Raw genomic sequence first — 14,965 nt, 5'->3', positions numbered from 1 at the left:
TAATGACACCACTGTCCTCAAGGTACCGGGCCTCACTTTGTCTTATTAGCTGTCTCTTCTGTTGCTGTGGTCACAGCAGGTGGTGGACAGAGTTGGGACAAGGAGGTGTGCTGGGGTTCTGAGCTCTCTAGCAGCCTGCCTCCAGCCCCTCTCCTGTCTCCTAGTCATTGCCTGACTTGTCTGCCTCTGCTCCTGTATGTACCAGTGGGGGCTTGGGTGCAGAGGAGAGGTTGGACAGAGGTCAGCAGAGGCCTCTGAACTCCAAGGGCTGTGTACATAAGAGATAAGTTGGAGCCCAGCAAGGAAGACAGCCAGCAAGACAGCCCATGTCTGGCCAGTCACTTCCCTCCAATGAAGACAGGACTAGTAGAGTATGCAAATAAAAGACCGAAGATCATGTGCTTATATCCTGTGTGGGGTGGGGAGGCAAAGGTGATGCAGACAGATCTCAGCAGCTTTCATAGCTTCAAAATAAAAAAACAGGCCCAAGTAGAATGTCAAATTCCAACCCAGAAACAGAGATCCACATCAGAAATGCAAGATTCCCAAGTACAAATGCACAAGCACAAAGTCCCTACTGAAAAACGCAATGTTTTGAGCTAGCAATCTTAGGTCTGAACTGGAAGTAGAAGGTTTACTGCCTCAATGCCCTCCCCTGCAAATGGCATTGCAACCCTTGTCTTCCCTGAATTCTGCTACCTTTCCTACTGAAAGGCCTCTCTCTCCTAAAATGTGCTACCCAGGACACTCTTGGAGAGATGGGCACTATCTGATCATCTTTATGCTCTCTCCAGCCAAAGCTAAATAAATCAGAGTAAATCGGACACCTTGGGAAGAGAAGTGAATGCAGCCATTGCTAGGGGGAGAGATGATAAGCACTGTTCACATGACTGCCAACTGCCATCAGGTCCCCTAGGGAGAAAGGCATTGTGATCTGACCCAGAACCATACTAAAGTTCTTCATGCCAAGTCATGGGGATGGAGGCTTAGCGGGGGAGGCTGCAGCAGGCAGAGTGTGGTGAGTTGGGAGCAATGGCCTCAAAGTAGGACAAGTCCATAGGCCAGAGCCATCCTACCCAGATGTTTCTGCTTTACCCTCCCCCATCCCCCTGGTTGTTTTGAAGCTTTTATGTGTAGTACTCATCTAACAGCATAGCTTACCTGGAAGACGTCCAAGTGTGCTCTTACTTCATTCTTTTGCAACCTTCCCACCCCTTGATGAACCTCCAGTGATTGGCTACAAGAAAGCTCAATTTCTTCCACTGAGCTGGGCAACACTGGGGCAATCTCATGGGGGTAGCAATCTCCAATCCCTGACCTCCAATGCTCTCAGCTCCACTTTGCCTTTTAAGAAGTTCCCTAAAATATATTCTCAGAATCCTAGTCTACATAAGGGTTAGATTCCCTCCATTTGTTGTGTATAAATCATACCAAACTTTCAATACATTTCAAAGCCTGCCCTTCTAAATGAATCTACTGAGGCAGTGGATAACAGTGGTTAAAAGCAATGAGCTCTGGAGTCACACTACTGGAGTGGAATCCCACCTCTGCCCCTTGCTATGACACGCTGGGTAGAAGACTTAATTTTTCAGTGTCGTGGTGTTTTCATCTCATAAGAGTACCTACTCCCTTAGGGTTGTTGAAGATTCAATGTGTTAACACATATAAAGTAACCTGGAAAATGTTCATTATATATTACCTAACACTGATTCCCTTTGTGAAGTAAAAGGTCAGTTACCTCCTTGGCTAATATGCAACTTCTGGTGTAATGCTGAGCATTCAGGAAACACTCAGTAAAGGAAACTTACAAAATTATGACAAAGGGTTAACATTTATAATAAATAAAGAGCTCATGCCAATCAGTTAGAAAGATGAATTCACTTTTACTTTCTTGGTTTTGTGATACAGAAGTCCCCTAGAAATCATTGCATCCAACCCTCTCAGGTAAGAAGATGGAAGCCTAGAGAGGGAAGTATTTTCCTAAGATCCTATAGTAAATTAAGTCACCAAGTTAGAAATAGAACACTGGGGATCTGATTTCTCCAGTCCAGGGTTTTTCTTTGGTTAACTGATCAATCAAGCTTGATTTAAGAATGTGGTCTTCTAGATTAGCTCAGAACATTTAGAGTCTTAGAACTACAGTTTGGAAGACATGCAACTCTCTTAATCGTAATAAGTCTCCTAACTGGTATCACTCTGCTAAGGCTAGTAATCTGAATAATAACCCTTTACATGTATGTTTTCCATGGCCCACAAAGAAACATATTCCTCATCATAGTTGCTCCTTCCAAACATTCTCACTAGCCTCACAGGGAAACTGAGGTCTAGGGAGGGGAAGTGGCTTGTCCGAGGTAATCAATCCAGTCACATGAACCCCTCTTCTATGTTTACAGTTTTGTCCTCATGACCCTGCCAAGAGGCAGAAAGATAAATTTAGCAGCAGGAAATCTGAGATAGGAGCTTAGTGGGCTTTTGACAAGGTCTGAAAGGGTAAACTTAGGATCCAGGCTTGAAAACCCAACTTAAAACTACCTGGAACTGAGTGTGTGTGTGTGTGTGTGTGTGTGTGTGTGTGCGTGTGTGTGTGTTTTAACCACTGTTATCAATTCTGATCCCCAGAAGTAGGAAAACTAAACAAGCTTTATGGGAAGGCCTCAGCCCTGGCTCTTCTCAATCAAACGTGTCTCTCCAGTCATGTCTCTCTTTAGACCCCTGTGGTTAAATTGTGCCAGCTGACTCACTAGGCCCCCAAACTTACTGTGTACTTTTTTGCCTCTGGGCCTTTGCTCAGCCTGGAATGCCTTCTCTTCCCTTCCCTTCTCAGTGAAATCTGACTCACTCTTCAAGGCCAGGCTCAATGCTCACCTCCTCTGAGAAGCCTTGGCTTTGGTTCCCACATTGCCTATATGCTTCTGTTTATCTGTGCAAGTATCCACCTTTTACCGGTCTACTTTCCTACTAGACTGTGAGCTCCTTAAGGATGGGACTGGATCTCAGTTATCTGTGATCTGTTTCCAGGTGTCCAGCTCAGGCCCTGGCACAGAGGAGACTTGCTCAATCTACATCTCTCTGCCCTAGATGAGATGAACATGTGTACAAATAATCCCCATTCAACAAAGGTAAATTTTATAAAAAGAGAGCTATCCAGGGAACTGGGTGGGGGAACTAACTTGGTCTGAAGGTAGAAGGTGGTAGTAGGATCTAGAAAGTTTCTCAACCCTGAATGGGGCAGAACAGAAAGAACAAAAGAATGAAGTCCCCCCCCAGAAAAAAGTTCCAATTAATGGTTACAGAAAAAATTGTTCACTCAGTATCAGAGACTCACTCAAGACTAAGAGCTGAGTCACAAATTCTAATTTGGGGTTAACTCTATGGAGGAAAAGCAAAAAGTATGACTACCTGAGGCCCACAGATCCTGACCATCCTCCCAAAGTATGGAGTGTATGGGAGAATCTCATTAAAAGCAGTATCAAGACAGTACTGATGGGTATCAAAATCACAAATGGGGTCTTCTTATTGGTAATTCTTCGAGTGTGTGGGTGTGAATGCATTTGTGTTAGGGTGAGGAGGGGAGATTGCATGCTTACAGGTCAGGTGCCTATATGTGAATATCAGGCCTTCTGTGGCAGCAGCCTAGGATCCACTTCCTTCTTGGCCACTGCCCTGGCCCACCATCCCCCTACTACTTTCAGCCCCATGCCTGGGGCCCAAAGTTTGCTCTATCCTAGTCCTAGGAGTAGCCCTCCACAGACCATAGTCACTCAGGGAGAAGAGCAGCTGGAGGGTTATGTGTGGTATTGCCTGTGGAGGCTACAGAAAAAGTAGGATCACTAAGACAGAGCACGGAAGTCCTGAAATATTTCAGAAGAGCTTTAGTTCCTGTCATCCCACTCCTCTTCACCTTGTGACAGTCCTCTGAGGGAAATAGGAGGGACTTCAATTTCCATTTTGGTGAGGAGGCTATTGAAGCCCAGAGAAGCTAAAAGACTTGTTCAAAGTGTCACAGCAAACCAGCCTTACTTTATACACCAGTTGGGAGGTAAGAGATACAATCTCTATCACCCAGTTCATTCAAAACTGGACTAGACCATGTTAAAGAGACTTCTAAAGTGCTAGGGAACTGCCCTTTGGGCCAGTGTTCCACAAAGACACGTCAGAATGGATGATAGATAATGAAATATAGAAATCATGTTATCCCCAACTTCCCATACACTTTAGTGAACAGTTTGAGTGTCCACCTATTCCAAGAAAACTTTCCAGAGAGCCTAAAGAATGGATTTGGGTTTGTGTTAACTCCTATCTATTTTTCCTTCTGTTTCACCTACCTGTTCTCCTAGAGGTTTTTTCTTCCATCGCTAGTTATCCAATACACGACACACGGCTCTCTTGCATTTAGACCCCCAAAGCAGGTACAGAGAGTGGCATCAAGCAGGGAGCCTGGAGGCACTCGTTGGCTCCCTGGGAAGGCTGGGGAAGTACCCTTGGTAAGAGGGGGTGTGTGCCCGCTGTTGAAATATCAGCTGCCAAAGAAGTTCCTGAGTCACCCAGAGCCTTTTCTCTTCAGGCCAACCATGTGTTCGCCTTGCCCCAAAGGTCAGAACTAATATTAACAAGCTACTGCAGAATGGGGAAATGAAAACCAGCAATGTAAACAGGCAAGATCTGGATTTCCTTGGGGCTGGTTCAGATTGGTCTTCAGTGTAAATCAGCACGATCCCCTACTGGAAAGTGATTTGGCAATATGAAGCAAGAGCAATAAAAATGTTCATTTCCTTTGTCCTAATTATTCCACTCTTGGGACTCAATCCTAAGCCAATAACCACCAAAACATGGAAAAGCTTAAAGCACCAACATCTTAATTTTAATTGCAGGGCTATTTTCTGATGGCAACAACTAGAATGTAACCTTTAAGTCCTCCAGGAGGAAAAGCAGCTCTTTGGGTCTTTTTTGCAGACACTGAGAATGATGGTTTTAAGGCTATGGAATTCTGGGGGAAAAGTAATTATGCCACAACTCTGGGTGAGGAACCTAAGGATGCGAAATTATGCTTTTCCCTGGACATTGGGCATGTCTATTATTTCTATTTTTATGTTATCAAAAACAAGTCACTAACCTGTTGATGCTCTTGCTATTGCCCTTTATTTGTTCATTCATTCAACAAATATTTATTAACTCCTAATATGTGTTGTGCGCTATATTAGGGGATGGGGCTAACAAGATGAATCAGATATGGTCATTGCTCTCAAGCTCTTGGCAGTCTAGTGACAGAAATAGAAATCAGTGGTAGCTGTGCATTGTAAGCGCTGTGACAGAATGGACCATAGGGTGATGTGGGGGCCCAGAGGAAAAGATCTAACTGGGGAGGTTAGAAAAAACTTACTCAGGAAAATATTCCTTGAGCTGATTAAGACAGGGGTTGAATCCTGGCTCTACTGCTTCTGTGATACTGGGGTGAATTCACTGAACCTCTCTTAGCCTCAATGCCCCTTACAGTGTTGCCCTGATAATGAAATGAGATAATGCATATGGAAGAGCCATAGGTTATATTGGAAGACAGTGCTGCTCTGGAACTTGGGTAGCCCACTTAAACTCTCTTGGCCTTGATTTTAATAATCTGAGAAACAGAGCAAAGAGGAAGTACCTGTCAGGCCACATCCTAAGGGATGCTATAAGGCCCAAGACAAATAATGACTACAGGGTGGGCTTGATACAGCTTCCCCATCTCACTCCCCCAGCCCAATAAAGCCAGAGGCCCTCTTCTAAATCTTACTCCACTAGAGTGCTTCTTTTTTTCCCTCATTTTCCCCGTGGTTTATTGAAAAGGTTCAATACTCACTATTTTGCAGCCTGCCACCCCCCAATATGTTTTGGGATCTTTCCATATCACTACACATAGAACATTTCATTATTCCCCCCCTTTTAAAAAAATATTTTATATTGGAGTATAGTTGATATACAATGTTGTGTTAGTTTCAGGTGTATAGCAAAATACATCATATACTGTTTATTCTTTTTCAGATTCTTTTCCCATACAGGTTACTACAGAGTATTGAGTAGAGTTCCCTGTGCTGTATAGTGGGTCCTTGTTTCTCTATTTTATATATTGTAGTGTGTATATATATTAAAAAAGCGAGGTAAATTTGAACACAAAATTAACAATTTTAAAGTCTATGATTAAATGGTATTTAGTACATTTTGCAAAGATTTCATTTATATGAAATATCAAAAATAGGTAAACCCACAGGAACAGAAAGCAAATTGATGCCATAAAGGTGCTGGTGGTGGAGGGCATAGGGACTAACTGCTTAATGCGTAATGGGTATGTATTTCCCTTTGGGGTGATGTTTTGGAACTAGGTAGAGGTGATGGTTCCTCATTCCTTTTATTATTAGTTTTTTAAATATGGTAAAATATACATAACATAAAAATTAAACATTTTTAATTAAGATTCTTTTGGCACAAAAGCATATAGATCAATGGAACAGAATAGAAAGCCTGGATATAAACCCACACACCTACTTTCAATTAATCTTGGACAAAGGAGGCAAGAACATACAATGGAGAAAAGACAGTCTCTACAGCAAGTGGTGCTGGGAAAGTTGGACAGCCTTATGTAAATCAATGAAGTTAGAAGACTCACACCATACATGAAAATAAATTCAAAATGGTTTAAAGACTTAAATATAAGACGTGACACCATAAAAAAAAAACTCTTAGAAAAAGAACATAGGCAAAACATTCTCAGACATAACTCCTGGTAATATCGTCTTAGATCAGTCTCCCAAGGCAAAAGCAATAAAGCAAATAAGTGGGACCTAATCAAACTTAAAAGCTTTTGCACAACAAAGGAAACCATAAACAAAACGAAAAGATGACCTAAGGACTGGGAGAAAGTATTTGCAAACGATGACCGACGACCATCAAGATCTTAATTTCCAAAATGGAGTGCGTTTCTTATTGCTCCCTCCTCCGGCCGCAAAGTTCCCTTCGCGCATTCCCCCGCCCACATTTACATGCACGGTTACGCCAGCCACTCCCTAGTCGCTGGGTGCCGCAGCCCTCTTCGTACTCAGGGGCGCAGTCTGAACACTGTGGGCGGGGCTTCGGTCGCTGCGCGGTTCCGCCACTTAAAAAGTGGTAAAATCTCGTTTGTAAGTAATCGAAATCACCAAGGGGACTTTTCAGCAGAGCAGAAACGCAGTCAGACTCAGGCACGTAAGCCAGTGTCGGGTGGTAGGGGCAGGAGCCCAACCACTGGCCTTCCTCTCACTAGTCATCGCCCCTAGGCTACCACACCGCCCCCTTCAGCTTCCGCTTCTCCAGCCAATGAAAACTGAAGGGCTTGAATCCCCGCCCCATGTGTGTCCGACCCTTTTGCGGCACGCACAAGAACGCCTGCGCAAATGCGCGCGCGGAAGGCCAGGCCTGGCGGACACAGGAATTTTCGGGTTTTGGCTCGCACTTACGTGGGGCGCGGGCTTAAAGGCATTGCAGTTAGCTGTCAGCATGTTGCGCGTGGTGAGCTGGAACATCAATGGGATTCGCAGCCCCGTGCAAGGGGTGGGAAACGAGGAGCCCAGCAATTGTACCGCCATGGCCATGGGGCGCATTTTGGACAAGCTGGATGCTGACATCGTCTGTCTTCAGGAGACCAAAGTAACCAGTGAGCGCTCAAGAATTCAGGACCCCTACCACACGTTCCCTTTTCCGCTAACTTTTGCTCTCTGCTCCATATCATTTAACTTTCCCATTTCTCTATCCTTAGAGTCCTCCCCCTAGAGCCCGTCTGGAATCCCAATCCCCCCTCTATATTTCGCACTCCAGCTAGATCTCCTAATTCCGACATCATCTCCTGGCCTCAGCAGAACCATAATTCCCTCCCCCTTGCAATCTCCATCTTCTTTCAGATCCTCTAATTCCTACTCATTCTCCTGACACAGCTCAGTCCCCCAAATTTCCTCCCGCCACACACTTTCCATCTCCCACTCCCAAGACAGACACCCCCACTTTCCCTTTTCTGCCCCCAGTTCATATCCTTTAATTCTCACACCATCTTTGCCCCCAGTTTAGACTCCCTAGTTTCCTCCTTTTTAAACTTCTATCTCAGATCCCCAGTTCCTCTTATCTCTACCGCCATCTCTCCTCCCCAGCTGAGAGCTTCTCATCATTTCTACCTCATGTCCCACCCCAAACTTAGACCCTCTAATTCCCTCTCCCCCACAGCTCAATCCCCTGATTCCTTCCCTCTCCCACCCACCTCCCTCTAAGACCCATTACCTACTTTCCCTCCATCCTCAGTTCAAATCCTTGAATTCCCTCTCCTACCTCCTACTCCCAGCTCAGATTCCCAGTTCTCTCTCCCATATGTCCCATTTCCCACCCCCAACTTCCTCCAGTCACCTAGTCACCTAGCCTCCTCCCACCTAATTCTTCACCTCCCATTCAGTAGTCTTCCCCTTTCTCGTAATTCTGATAACAATTCCCTCTCTAGTCCCCACCTTTTTTTAGCTTCTCTTCTTATCATAGGTACTTGATATTCTCTTCTACCCTGGCTCTGATGTGTGCAAGAAATTAGCCTACAGCTGTAATTCCAAGCCTTTCTGTGTCCTGGGTCCTAGTTTTATCTCTGATGTAATCTTACATCTTTTTTTTTTTCCAGGGGATGTGCTGACAGAGCCCCTGGCTATCATTGAGGGCTGTAACTCCTATTTCAGCTTCAGCCGCAACCGTAGTGGCTATTCTGGTAAATCGGGCTTTCTGGGGACTTTAAAGTGATGGAGACAGGTGGGAAAGGGTTTTCAATATTTAATGAGAAGGTAATAAGAAATGTAGGCTTTTCATCCAAGAGCTAAAGCCATATCAGGTTATATGAAGGATAATTTTTATGTATAATACTGGATCTCAGAAACACAGTAGTGTGATGGTTAGTTGTATGAGCTCTGGAGCCAGACTGCCTGAGTTTGGATCCTAGCTCACTTCCTAGCTGCGTACCCTCTGGCAAGCTACTTAACCTCTTTATGCCTCAAGTTCCTCAGCTGGAAAATGGAGATAATGTGTACTTCTTAGGGCTATTACAAGGACTAAACTAATTAATCCATGTGATAATAATAATAGCTAACATTTTCTGAGCACCTACCATGTAAAGCACTTAGAATATTAGCTGTTATTAATCTGCAGCTTTTCTAGATGAAGGAACTGAAATTCCAGGGTTTGAGTAGAGGAGTTGCCTCAGGCATCCATGGCCCTTGAGTTGGGGGAGTCATCAAGAGAGCCACACTTGATGAAGATGAGTCGGGTGACCTGTGCAGGGGCAATAGACTGTGCAACAGGCTGTTGGCTGCCAGGCCTGCTTAGAGTACCCTCTCTGTCTCCAGGTGTAGCCACCTTCTGTAAGGACAGTGCTACCCCAGTGGCTGCTGAAGAAGGCCTGAGTGGCCTACTTGCCACTCAGAATGGGGACGTGGGTTGCTACGGAAACATGGATGACTTCACTCAAGAGGAGCTTCGAGCTCTGGATAGTGAGGGCCGGGCCCTCCTCACACAACACAAGATCTGGTAATAGCCCACATCCGCCTGTCACCGAGCATTGCTGGTTCAACTCTGTGAATGTGGTGATTCTAAGGCTTGCCTTATAAACATACATTCACCATAGAAAACTTCCCAAACTTGCCTTTCCTGGACTTCAGTCCTGGCAAGGCAACCTGCTATGTGACCCTGAACAAATCATATTCTCTTCTGAGCCTTGAGTTCTCTATTTCTACAGGGGTGGGGGCGGGGGGAGAGGGAGCCTGGCCAGGAGGACTAGCTCTCTTTTTTACCACAGGTGCCTCAGAAGCAAGTTAGCCAACTTTACTGCCCCAGGTTGCTCTCTTTCTGTGTCCTGTCTTTGTGAATGGCAGGACCATCACCTGGTTTACCTGAGTGTCATCCTAGATGTAGTCAGTCCTCAAGTCCTGTGTATGCCAGCTTGTTCATGTCTCTCTATCCCTTTCCTTCACTTCCATCCCACAGACAATCATTAAGTGGGAGCCACATGGTGTGGGGAGGGGAAGGGTGGCTTGAAAGTGACCCCTTTTGCGGGGGCCGGTTCTATTCTCCCCAGCACATGGGAAGGGAAGGAGAAGACCTTGACCCTAATCAACGTGTACTGCCCCCATGCGGACCCTGGGAAGCCTGAGCGGCTCGCCTTTAAGATGCGCTTCTATCGCTTGCTGCAGATCCGAGCAGAAGCCCTCCTGGCAGCTGGCAGGTACTGCAAACCTGGGCAGCAAGGCTTCCTTGAGCTTGTCCCGGGTGCCCAGCCCCGTGTCAAGGTCCATTGAGAGGGATATGGGATCTTTGTCTTTTGAGTTCATTTACAGCCTAGTTGTAGACACCAGCAGGCCCACCAGAATAGACCCTGCTGTCTAAGAGCTGTGGGGACCAGGTAAAGTGATACAAATATGGGTTTTGTACTCAGATACCTCTGAGCACCTATCCCAGCTCCTCTTTTACTCACTGTGAGCCCGAAGGCTAGTGTTGCCCCTATTTTCTCTTTTGTAAAATAAGTGTATGAATCCCTACCTCAGAGTATAGTTTTAAGGATGAAATGAGATGAGGAAGGTAACGTACTTGGGAACAAATGAAAAGTCTTATCCCAGGGAGGGACAGGAAAGTGAGGGTAGGTTGACATAATCGAGGGATGCTTCCTAGAGGGAGTGGTACCTGAGCTCATCTTTAAAGGACCAGAAAGATGCCATTAGGTAGAGATAAGTGAGACAATCATGTCAAACAGGGAACAGGGTTACCTTTGGAGATCATAATTGTGTTGGTCAGTTGTAAAAGGCATCAAGGTTATACTGAAATTGGAGAGGCAGGCTATTATGACTTGCCGTTGGACCCTACCTTGACCTCTGTGTGGCAGGTGGTCTATCTGAGATCTTGGGCCCAGGAGAAAGTAGATGGGCCAGGACTACTGCTTCCCTTTCTGACCATTCATTTTATGTTTTTCAGCCATGTTATCATTCTGGGGGACCTGAATACAGCTCACCGCCCCATCGACCATTGGGATGCAGTCAACCTGGTAAGGCTCCCTCTAGGCCTTTGACCTCACTCCTGACTATGGTTCTGTTTAGCCAGCCAATCAATGCTTTTTTTTTTGGCCCAGGGGCAAGCTTCCTTCACGGAAAAGCAGAGCTTAGTTTGAAATTCTATTCTCAAAGCACTGAGGATTGTGCTGTGGACTCAGTTAGTAGTCAGTGCTGGCTCGGCCCCTCAGAGCTCTCAGCATGGTGGTGGGGTATGGACACATGACCAGTCAATTATAGAATGGTGTCTTCACGGCTGAGGCAGAGACAGCAGCCCAGGAGGTTAGGAGAGCCTGGAAATAGGAGTCGGGCCAGCCAGGACGTCAGGGGAGATATCTTAAAATGGCTGAATCTTAAAAGATGAGTAGAGCTTTGGGGTGGGAAGCAAAGAATTCTAGCATGATGAGCAAAGGATGCAAGGTGAGAATTTGGCTGGTGTGCATTGAGAACTACAAGTCCCATTCTTGTTAGGGGGTGACAGAGAAGGAAGGTGAGTAGCAGGAGATGGGGCTGGAGAGTTTCAGTCAGATTTCAAGAGCCTGGAACTCCACATTGCCTTGATCATTTCCCTAATATACTATGTTTCCTGCTCATGAACCTTCAACACCTCTCTGTTACCTTTGTGATGCAGAGAAAACACACAGGCCTGGCATTCAAAACTCTTTCTTGTCTGCACCCAGTCTCCGTTTCCATTCTCTGCACCTCTACACACTCCATCCACTCCAGCCAGGTTGTCTCCTCTCTGCCCATTGCAAAAGTTATTCTCATTTTGGCTTTTCTCACTGTCCTCTGAATTGGTAGGCATCCGCTCCCTCTGTCTTCTTTTCTTGTGTGAACCTCTCATCTCTGAGTCCTTCTATGCCAATGGTCCTCAACCCTTGAAAGTACATTAGTACAAGGAGCTTTTACAAAAATGTCAATACCTTGGTGCAACCCTAGACCAATTAAATCAGAATCTATTGGGTGTGGAGCCAGGGTAGCAGTATGTTTTGAAAGTTCCCAGGCTGATTTTATTGTATATTCAGGCTTGAGGACCACTGCCCTAGAATCTCCAAGTCAGTTCTCATCATAGCTTGCCTCATAAGGGGAGGGATAAGTAACTTATGCTGGCACAGTCCAACTCAGCAGTAGGCTTGGCTCAAAGAAGAGGCTGTAGGAAAATTCCTTGATTAGTTTGCAGAAGAGCCACAGGAACATAAATGTGTCTCTCAGCTGGGAAAATGAGCAGAAATGAGATAATGAGAGACTGGTGGTGGTGGTGGTGGTGGTGGTGGTGGGGAAGGGAGCGTACACTACAAACTGCAAGCCTTCAATCCTCCCTACCTTATTCCTTATCGGTGTTTACTTAGTCTGTTTTTGCTGCTTCCTGTGATAGTGTTATATACTTTTATGCCTTCTCTTCTTAGTTTAGAAATATCTTAGATATCTCGAGTGCACTTCCTATATTCTTTTTTTCCCAAGGAAAGAGAACTAATAGTACCAGATCACATGAGAAACACAATCTTTCCAAAATAACAGAGTATGTCTACTTCCCACAAGACCAGCTCTTCTAGTCTCATCTCCCTAAATAGTACCATCGTCCTCTTGGTTGCTCCAACCAGAAGCCAGGGAATTGTGTTAGTGTTCTTCTTCTCTACCCCCCTTTCCCATTCAATTGGTCAGTGAGTACTGTTGATTCTAGCTCCAAATCATCTCTTAATTTCATTTTGTCTCCTCTGGCACCACCCTAGTCTAAGTGACCATCACCTCTTGATAGTCAGTCTGGTTGCCCCTCAAGTCTTTTGGGTATACTGTCCCCTCCCTCCACAGGCCCATCACAGAAGTTGTTCTCTCAATTTGTAACACCCTCTGCCTGGGTTACTCTTGCTCAGCCTTCAGATCTGGATCTGGATCTCAGCTCCAGATCACTTCCTGAAAGGAAGCCTTGTTGGTCCCCAAGACAAGATCATGGTCCCACTTTGTCTCTAGTATCGTGCCTGGCACATAATCAGTGTTCTTTGAACATTTGTTGCACTGAATGAGTGGGTGAGTGGATTGGATGGATGATGAATTAGGGATCAGAGCCAAAGGAAGTATTCAGACCTGAAACCCTGGAGCCCCTCAGCTCAGGAAGGGGGTGTGCTCAGTGAAGGCTTTGACACACACAACAAGATAAGCCAAATAGTACCAGAGGGTTTACATGAAAAGGCAACAGGCTTCTTAACTCCTAACCTCAGCCCTACTTCCTGGAGGTAACCACTTTTAACTTGCTGTTTTCCATTCTCTTGGTGAGCAGTTCTGAGAATTGCTTTGATTAACTAACAGCAAGCTTTCAGATCTGGGATTTATGGCCCAGTGCAAGGTAGAGGTAGCCTGATGCAGAGGGGAAAAAGAATCATGGCCTTTTAAATCAGTAAGGGTGGAAAGTGAATCCCAGCTCTGCCAGTTCTGGACTGTATGACCTTAAGCATTCTTCTTTGAAACAACCACATTTTCTTGTCTGTAAAATAAAGCAGTTAATCTAAGCCCCTTCCAGTTCTAGGCGTCTAGTTCTACCTCTTTCTTTGTCCCCCTTCTCTTTCCCCAGGAATGCTTTCAAGAGGACCCAGGTCGCAAGTGGATGGACCACTTGCTCAGTAACCTGGGGTGCCAGGCTGGTTCCCATACGGGACCCTTCATTGATAGCTACCGATGCTTCCATCCAAAGCAGAAGGGGGCCTTCACCTGCTGGTCCACAGTCAGTGGCGCCCGCCATCTGAACTATGGCTCTCGGCTTGACTATGTGCTGGGAGACAGGACCCTGGTCATGGACACCTTTCAGGCCTCCTTCTTGCTGCCTGAGGTGATGGGCTCTGACCACTGCCCCGTGGGTGCAGTCTTAAGCGTGTCTTCTGTGCCGGCAAAACAGTGCCCACCTCTGTGCACCCGCTTCCTCCCTGAGTTTGCAGGCACCCAGCTCAAGATCCTTAGATTCCTAGTTCGTCTCGAACAAGATCCTGTGTTCAGGCAGTCAGCGCTGCAGCTCAGCAATCAAACACCAGTACAGATGCGCCAAAACAAAGCCCGTGTGCGCTCGACCAGGTCTCGGCCAAGTCAAGCTGGTTCCAGTAGGGGCCAAAAAAACCTGATGAGCTACTTCCAGCCATCCTCCAGTCGTCCCCGAGCTTCTTCTAACTTGGAGCTTCCTAGCCTGGGCACCCTCATGACCCCAAAGACCTCAGAAGAGGATGTGATGGCCAATGTGGTGGAGGGGCGGGCCAAGGCTTCAGAGGCCAAGGATGAAAAGGAGGTACGGACCTCATTCTGGAAGTCTCTGCTGGGGGGGCCCTTGCCCATGCCCCTGTGTGGGGGCCACAGGGAGCCGTGTGTAATGCGAACTGTGAAGAAGCCAGGACCCAACCTGGGCCGCCACTTCTACATGTGTGCCAGGCCCCAGGGTCCTCCCACTGACCCTTCCTCCCGCTGCAGCTTCTTCCTCTGGAGCAGGCCCAGCTGAACCAACCCAGGCCTAGGGATGTCTGGCATGGTTAACCTTGTACATGGTCTGAGGCCAGCTTCCTCCTAAGCTACTTCCTCAAGACCTCCTTCCCACCTCCTCTTCCTCCTCCACCTTCCTCAGGGACCCTTCCCTTTCCTCTTTTTCTTCTTCTTCCAAGGCCTCCCTTCCTCTCTCTTCTTCCTGCCTAGCTCCCCCTCACTGGTGAGCTTCTTTTGTCTTAATGCTGTGACCCAGTCCCCCACCCCACTTCCCACCTTCCTCTCAGAATTACAGAGGAACCAGTTGCCCCAGGAAGTTGTGATTTTAAACCCCTTCCTTCCTTCCTGGGAAATGTATCTGTGCCTAAATAAAGTACGTGTCTTTGTTGTAGTGCACCATGTCATGTGGACATTTTCGATGTGCTCCATAAAGCTGAGTCAGA

At 46.4% G+C, this 14,965-nt stretch overlaps 1 protein-coding gene across 2 annotated transcripts; it reads left to right on the top strand.

The window, feature by feature from the left end:
* Positions 1 to 7,299: 7,299 nt before the first annotated feature.
* Positions 7,300 to 14,921, top strand: APEX2 (apurinic/apyrimidinic endodeoxyribonuclease 2). 2 transcript variants are annotated; one of them, XM_079910054.1, is made up of 6 exons: positions 7,300 to 7,656; positions 8,660 to 8,743; positions 9,375 to 9,555; positions 10,103 to 10,249; positions 10,993 to 11,062; positions 13,633 to 14,921. In XM_079910054.1, exons 3-6 carry the CDS (start codon positions 9,479 to 9,481, stop codon positions 14,539 to 14,541), a joined length of 1,203 nt encoding a protein of 400 aa, XP_079766180.1. In that variant the 5' UTR covers positions 7,300 to 7,656; positions 8,660 to 8,743; positions 9,375 to 9,478; the 3' UTR covers positions 14,542 to 14,921. The 2 variants fall into 2 exon arrangements, with proteins under 2 accessions (XP_079766180.1, XP_079766179.1); XM_079910053.1 differs by having other exon boundaries at positions 7,305 to 7,663; positions 13,633 to 14,914.
* Positions 14,922 to 14,965: the final 44 nt, after the last annotated feature.

The sequence above is a fragment of the Stenella coeruleoalba genome (genome assembly GCF_951394435.1).
Source record: "Stenella coeruleoalba genome assembly, chromosome: X".
NCBI lineage: Eukaryota > Metazoa > Chordata > Mammalia > Artiodactyla > Delphinidae > Stenella > Stenella coeruleoalba.
Note: the sequence above shows the minus strand (reverse complement) of the source record. Positions and strands in the feature narration are given on the sequence as shown.

What these genes read in the sequence shown, in the direction of transcription:
- APEX2 (XM_079910053.1), top strand. Translation starts at nt 7,327, where the DNA reads ATGAAAACTGAAGGGCTTGAATCCCCGCCCCATGTGTGTCCGACCCTT. An exon ending in GCCCTCCTGGCAGCTGGCAG is followed by an intron (nt 10,250 to 10,992) that starts GTACTGCAAACC and finishes TATGTTTTTCAG; the next exon opens with CCATGTTATCATTCTGGGGG. An exon ending in ATTGGGATGCAGTCAACCTG is followed by an intron (nt 11,063 to 13,632) that starts GTAAGGCTCCCT and finishes CTCTTTCCCCAG; the next exon opens with GAATGCTTTCAAGAGGACCC.